Genomic DNA, 7,280 nt, shown 5'->3' with positions numbered 1-7,280 from the left:
AAATTGTCCCCAAATCCTGACCCCAAACCCTGTCCCCATCCCCTGACCCCAAACCCTGTCCCCAAACCCTGACCCCAAACGGGGCTTTGGGGGATTTGGGGGGTCAAGGGTTTGGAAGGGGGACAAGATTTTAGGGGATTTGGGGGTCCGGGGGGAGAAGTTTTGGGGTGCAGAGTTTGGGGTGATGGGGTTTTAGGGGATTTGGGGTGCAGGGTTTGGGGTGATGGGGTTTTGGGGGATTTTGGGGTGCAGAGTTTGGGGTGATGGGGTTTTGGGGGATTTTGGGGTGCAGAGTTTGGGGTGATGGGGTTTTGGGGGATTTTGGGGTGCAGAGTTGGGGTGATGGGGTTTTGGGGGATTTTGGGGTGCAGAGTTTGGGGTGATGGGGTTTTGGGGGATTTTGGGGGGACTAGAGTTTGGGGTGATGGGGTTTTGGGGGATTTTGGGGGGAACTGGAGTTTGGGGTGATGGGGTTTGGGGGGATTTGGGGTGCAGAGTTTGGGGTGATGGGGTTTTGGGGGATTTTGGGGGGACTGGAGTTTGGGGTGATGGGGTTTTGGGGGATTTGGGGTGCAGAGTTTGGGGTGATGGGGTTTTGGGGGATTTGGGGGAGCAGAGTTTGGGGTGATGGGGTTTTGGGGGGACTGGAGTTTGGGGTGATGGGGTTTTGGGGGATTTGGGGGACTGGAGTTTGGGGTGATGGGGTTTTGGGGGATTTGGGGGACTGGAGTTTGGAGTGATGGGGTTTTGGGGGATTTTGGGGTGCAGAGTTGTGGTTGGACAAGGTTTTAGGGGATTTTGGGGGGGCAGAAGTGTGGGGTGACAAAGTTTTGGGGATTTTGGGGGGCAGGGATTCGGGGCAGTGGGATTTTAGGGGATTTTGGGGGACAAGGAATTGTGGTGCTGGGTTTTTTAGGGGGCGGGGAATCGAGCTAAGGGATTTTTGGGGGGATTTGGGGGGCAGGGATTTGGGGTGATGGTTTTTAGGGGATTTTGGGGCTCAGGGGTGTGGGGTAATGAGGTTTTGGGGATTTTGGGGTTCAGGGCTGTGGGGTGATGAGGTTTGGGGGATTTTGGGGTTCAAGGGGGTGTGCTGACAGGTTTGAGGAGATTTTGGGGTTTAGGGGTGTGGGGTGATGAGGTTTTGGGGGATTTTGGGGGGCAGGGAATTGGGGTGACGGGTTTGAGGGGATTTTGGGGTTCAGAGGTGTGGGGTGATGAGGTTTTGGGGGATTTTGGGGTTCAGAGGTGTGGGGTGATGAGGTTTTGGGGGATTTTGGGGCTCAGGGGTGTGGGGTGATGAGGTTTTGGGGGATTTTGGGGCTCAGGGATTCAGGGGTGATGACGTTTTAGGGGATTTTGGGGCTCAGGGCTGTGGGGTGATGACGTTTTAGGGGATTTTGGGGTTCAGGGGTGTGGGGTGACAGGTTTGAGGGGATTTTGGGGCTCAGGGGTGTGGGGTGATGAGGTCTGAGGGGATTTTGGGGTCAGGGGTGTGGGGTGATGAGGTTTGAGGGGATTTTGGGGTTCAGGGGTGTGGGGCGATGAGGTTTTGGGGGATTTTTGGGTTTAGGAGTGTGGGGTGATGGGTTATAGGGGATTTTGGGGCTCAGGGATTCAGGGGTGATGAGGTTTTGGGGGATTTTGGGGGACTGGGGTGTGGGGTGATGAGGTTTTGGGGGATTTTGGGGTTCAGGGGTGTGGGATGATGAGGTTTTGGGAGATTTTGGGGCTCAGGGCTGTGGGGTGATGAGCTTTTAGGGGATTTTGGGGTTCAGGGATGTGTGCTGACGGGTTTTGGGGGATTTGGGGGCTCAGGGGTGTGGGATGCTGAGGTTTTGGGGGATCAGGGGTGTGGGGTGATGAGGTTTTGGGAATTTTGGGGTTCAGGGATGTGGGGTGATGAGCTTTTGGGGGATTTGGGGGTTCAGGGCTGTGTGCTGACGGGTTTGAGGGGATTTTGGAGCAGCCGAGTTCGGGCCCCGCGGGCGGGAGCGGGTCGGTGCCATGGAAAACAATCCGGGCCCGGGGGACGGGGAGGGGACGGGACGGGAGGAGGAGGAGGAGGAGGAGGAGGAGAAGCCGAGGAGGGCCCGGGAGCGGCGGGGCCGAGTCCAGCGGAGCGGGGACACCGGGGCTCCACCGGCGGTGACGGGGCGGGGGCGCGGGGCCCGGGGAGCGGGGCTGGAGCGGGGGAAAAACGGGAAAAAAAAACGGGAAAAAAACCCAAAAAACTCCGGGAAAGGAGGGGAAGAAGGAAGGAGGCAGGGCGGTTATTCACGGCTCTGGAATGCGCCGGGAGGCGGCGGGGGAGCCCCGGGGGGCTCTGGAAAAAGGGTGGGATGCCAAAATCCCGGGATTGCCCTCCCCAGTCCCCGGGAGATGGGGTCTGTCCCTCCCCGGGCACCCCGAAATGTCACCTGGAGCTGCCCCAGAGCCAGCGGGGCGCCTTGGCCACCCCTCAGCTGCCGACGGGGTTTATTCCCGAGAGATTCCCGCTGGGAATGGCCGGGCTGGGGATGGAGGGCAGGGGAATTCGCCCGCCAGGCTCAGACAAAGGGGGTCTGGCTGCCAGCTGCTGGGAATTCCGAGCGGGAACGAACCTCTGGAGAGCCCTGGAAAAGTCGCCGAGAGGGGAATGAGGAGTTAAGTCGGGAAAAATTCCCTTCCCGAGAATTCCAGCGGCCGCGGGGACCCCACAACCCCTGGCTGAGAGAAGGCGCCGGGATTTTTTCCACGACGAGCCCGCTGGAAATCCCGAAAATCCCGTGATTTATGGGAAGGCCGGGCTGGGAAAGCGCCGCGGCGGCTCCGTTCCTCCCCGGCCCAGCGGGAGGAACCCGGAACCCCCCGGCTCCCGCTCCTCATCCCGAACCATCCCAAACCCGGAAAAGCTTTTCCAGAGGGGGAAGGACGAGCTCGAGGGGGAGAGGGCGAACCCCCCCACGCCGGGGCCGGGATTTAGGGAATCTCCCGATCCGATTTTGGGCTCATTTTGCTCTGTCCCCGGCAGGACGCGAGGATGAGGCCGCCGCTGGTCGTCCTGGCGCTGGCCACGCTGCTGTCCCCAAGCCTGGCCTGTCCCACGCTGTGCTCCTGCTCCACCAAGAAGAACGGGCGGCTGCTGGCCGAGTGCGCCTACCGCGAGCTGCGCGACGTCCCGCGGGGCCTGTCCCCTAATGTCACCATCCTGACGCTCTCCGCCAACCGCCTGGGCCGCCTGGGCCGCGCCTCGCTGGCCGAGGTGCCCGAGCTGCAGTCGCTGTGGCTGGGCTACAACCACATCTCCACGGTGGAGCCCGGCGCCTTCGCCGCCCTGCCGCACCTCAAGAACCTGGACCTGAGCCACAACCGCCTGGCGGATTTCCCCTGGCAGGACCTGCGCAACCTCAGCGCGCTGCAGATCCTCAAGCTGAGCAACAACCGGCTGGCCGCCGTGCCCCGCGGCGCGCTGGCCGGCCTGCGGGAGCTGCGCTCGCTCTGGCTCAACGACAACGAGCTGGCCACGTTGGCCCGCGGAACCTTCGAGGGGCTGCCGGCGCTGGCGCAGCTGCAGCTCTTCCACAACCCCTTCAACTGCTCCTGCAAGCTCTTCTGGCTCAAGGAGTGGGCCCATCACACCTCCGTGGTCCTCTCCAGGGCCGGCTCCACGCTGTGCGCCGCGCCGGCGAGGCTGCGGGGACGGCCGGTCACCGACATCCCCGGCGCGCTCTGCGTGCCGCCCTCGGCGCAGCTGACCTACCTGTCCGGTCCGGCGGCGTCTGGTCCTCGGGACGGGCTGACGCTGACCCTGCACTGCAGCGTGGCCGGCAGCCCTCCGCCGGAGATCCGCTGGCGGATCCGCACGGCCGGCCGCCGCGTGGACATCCACGGGCCCACGGTGGCGCGGGACGGCGGCGCCAAGGCGGGCCGGCAGCGCTTCCTGGCCTTCAAGAACGGCACCATGGCCATCCCCGACTTCGGCAAGGAGGACGAGGGCACCTACACCTGCCTGGCGGTCAACGACGTGGGGACGCGCGACGTCTCCGTCAACGTGGCGCTGGCCGGCTCGGCCAACCCGGCCGAGGAGCTGCCCCGGGATGACCCCCAGGCCGGGCACCCCGGCGGGCACAGCTGCGCCAAGGGCGACGAGCTGGACCCGTCCGGCATGGGGGAGAAGCTGGTCATCGTCTACCGCGTGTCCGGCCAGGCCCGCAGCGGCGCGGGGGGCCGGGAGTTCCAGCTGGGAATTCTGGCGCTGGGGTTGCTGCTGCTGCTCTGGTGAAGGGTGAGCGGCTGCTCGGGATTCCCGTTTTTCCGTAGTTTTTCCTCTCGTAGCGCCTTTGCTCAGCTTCTGGCATCCGGGAGCGCTCCGGAGCCCGGCGGGGTCGCGGCGGGCCCGGCCCTCGGCGTTCCCGTTCCTGGAGGAGCTCAGGGAACGCGGGGCGGATCCAGCCCGGATCCAGTGGGGATCTGCCGCCAATTCCCGGCTGTCCCAATGCGCCACTTCCCGCTGTTCTCCCTGCCCGGGTCCGGGGAGGTGACGGCGGAGGTGACGATCCTGCCCCAGAGCCGCCACAGCTCCGCTGGGGAGGGATCCGAGGATAAAATCCTTGGGAATGGGGTCCTGGGGGACACGGATGGGACAGAGGATCGGGACTGCCCCGCGGCCTCGGATCAGGAAGAAATTCCCGGGTTTTATCCCCGTAGGAGCATCCCGAGCGCCTCCAAGGCCCCTGGAATGCTGCGGGAATCCCAAAAACCCCCAGACCAGAATCCCAAAAACCCGTCCGGGCTGGACCCACCGGGAATGAGCCAAAGATTCCCGAACATTCCCGGTGGGAATGGGGGGAAAGATTGGGAATGGCAGAGAAGCTGAGCTGCCTTGAAGCCATAGACTCCCGAATTCCAGGTGGGACAAATATTCCAGGTGTCCCGGGAAACCCTCGGGGGATTTTGGGAATGTCCACGGCCCCTGGAATTCCCACGGGGATCTGGGCACGCCCCGGCCTTGTAATGCCCTGTAGGGACAGCCATAAACGCCGTTAATTAATGCCGTTAATTAATGCCTGTAATTAAGAAATACCCATCATAAACACCTGTAACAAAGAAAGGATTTTAATAAATACCTTGAATTAATGATTACTTTTTTTATAAACGCCTTGAATAAACTCTTTTTTTTAAAAATTTTAAATCTAAACCAGCCGGGCTTCGCTTGGTCTGTGCATCCCAAAATCCCCAAAAAATCCCCCAAAAATCCCCCCAAAAATCCCCCAAAAATCCCAAAAAATCCCAAAAAATCCCCCCAAAATCCCAAAAAATTCCCCAAAAAATCCCCAAATTCCCAGAGATGGCTCCTCCCCAGGTTGTCCCCAACCCTCCTGGATCAGGGGATGCTTCTGCCATTCCCAGCTATCCCAAATCTGGAGAATCCCCAAATCTTTCCTCATTCTGGAGCATCACCCCAGTTTTCCCAAACCCTTTCTAGTCCCAGAGAATCCCAGAGAATCCCCCCAAATCCTTCCCACTGCTGGAGCATCCCAAGATCCCCCCAAATTTCCGTGTTCCACCCGCCCCCAAAATCCTGGGATACCCCAAAATCCCTCCCTGCAGCAGCCAGGATCCCCAAAATCAGAGCCTGGAGCTCTCCAGCACCGAAATTCCTTATCCAGAGTGATTTTTTTAGGGAAAGAGCTCTGTGGGGAGCTCCTGGATTCCCATAAATTTTTCCCCCACAGTGGGATAAAAATCGTGGCCCCGATGGAAATTTTGAGTTCATTTCACAGGATCCGACTTTTAAACTCCATTTTATCCCCGGGAATGGCAGGATCCAGGAATATTCCTGAAATTCCAGCTGGGAAAATGGGGGATGATGAAGATGCAGATTTGGGGTTTCCAGGAAGGGGAAGAAAAATCCCAAATCCCGCCCAGGGCGCTGCCGCTATCCCGAAAACCACAGGAATTCCACGGATCTCCAGGGAGCCTCGGGTGGGGCTGTGGATCCCGAAATTCAGCCCCGCCCGTAGCAGGGAGCTGCTGCAGATTTTGGGGATTTTTAAAGGGATTTGAGAGATTTTTGGGTGTTTTTTAAAAAGAGATTTTTGAAAGGGATTTTAGGGATTTTTAACGGAATTTTTTCCAAGGGGTTTTAGGCTGTCTTTGGGGTCGGGATGGGCTGGGAAGGAATTCCGGGAATCGGCCCCCAAAGGCATGGGAATCGCCAGCAGCGCCCTTGGACCATGCTGAGGGTGCTGGGAACATTCCAGAAGGGAGGAATGGGGTCCTTGGGATCCTGCAGAGAGCAGCTCTGGCCACTTCCAAGGAAATCCCGGCATGATCCGGCAGCTCGGTGCGGGGTGGGGCGGAGAATTCCCAAGGGAATCTTGGGGCCTTTGGGATCCACCAGGAACATGCTGATTCCAGCCCAAAAAGTTGGGATTGAAGAGCAGGAAGAGGCGATCCAGCTCCGCTTTGTTCCCATCCCCAAATTTTGGTGTTTTGCCCCCAAAATTCCCCGTTCCCATTCCCTTCCCAAAGCTCTGGGAACGCGAGGGGAGCGGTTTTCCCATAAAACCGCCCTGAGGCGGGATCACGGATCAGATCCCGACATTCCCAGCTGGAGCAGGTCCCTGTTCATCCCAACCATTCCCTGGATTCGGGGCTGGGATGGTCCCAAATCCTGCTGGAAGGGGGAATATCCAAGGAAAACTGCGCATTCTGGGAGTAGGAACCAGGTCTCTGTTTTATTCCCCTTCCTCTGATCTTCCCAGCGAGGATTTCCATGGATCCCAGCCCCGGAAAACGCCGGGATCGCCACAAAACCAGGAAGGGAAGAGGGCGGGGAGCAGGGTGGGATTTGATCCTTCAAAAATCGGGGAGGGGGAAAAACGTCCCAGGAGCGGAGCCCAGACGGAGCCGGGGTGGCGAAGGGAGAAGCCGGGAATGGGAATTTCCTCCCGCGTGGAGCTGCCGGGGAAATTCCCGGTGGTTGAGAGTTCCTTGGGCCGGCTGGGGATCCCTCTGAGCTCCTCTCCCAGTTCCCTGGGAATTGTCCCGTGCTGGAAAAGCTGCTGAGAGCCGGGCCGGTGGCAGGAGTGAATCCCAAAATATTTTTGGGATGCTGGGAGCGTTTTCCTCGGCTCGGCTCCGCACAGGCCGGGCTGGGTGATGTCACCTCCGGACGGCAGGAGCGGCTGGGCGTGGATTTAGGGATGAACCCTCGGAGACAGTCCGGGAGCTGGGAAAGGGCATGGGAAGCGCCCAAAATTCGGGGATGGGGATGATGGGAGATGGGATGGGCG

The 7,280-nt window shown here is 60.2% G+C and overlaps 1 protein-coding gene across 1 annotated transcript; it reads left to right on the top strand.

Moving 5' to 3' along the window:
- The first annotated feature begins 2,079 nt into the window (after window positions 1-2,079).
- On the top strand, window positions 2,080-4,392 carry ISLR (immunoglobulin superfamily containing leucine rich repeat). The gene is made up of 2 exons (XM_084214082.1): window positions 2,080-2,148; window positions 3,014-4,392. The coding sequence occupies exon 2, from the start codon at window positions 3,023-3,025 to the stop codon at window positions 4,262-4,264; it is 1,242 nt and encodes a 413-aa protein (XP_084070208.1). The 5' UTR covers window positions 2,080-2,148; window positions 3,014-3,022; the 3' UTR covers window positions 4,265-4,392.
- Window positions 4,393-7,280: the final 2,888 nt, after the last annotated feature.

Source organism: Fringilla coelebs, assembly GCF_963513975.1.
Source record: "Fringilla coelebs genome assembly, chromosome: 12".
Classification (NCBI taxonomy): domain Eukaryota; kingdom Metazoa; phylum Chordata; class Aves; order Passeriformes; family Fringillidae; genus Fringilla; species Fringilla coelebs.
The sequence above is the reverse complement of the archived record's forward strand: the minus strand, read 5'-3'. Positions and strand labels throughout refer to the sequence as shown.

Excerpts from the sequence above, each read along its gene's own strand:
- ISLR (XM_084214082.1), top strand. The coding sequence starts at position 3,023 with ATGAGGCCGCCGCTGGTCGTCCTGGCGCTGGCCACGCTGCTGTCCCCA.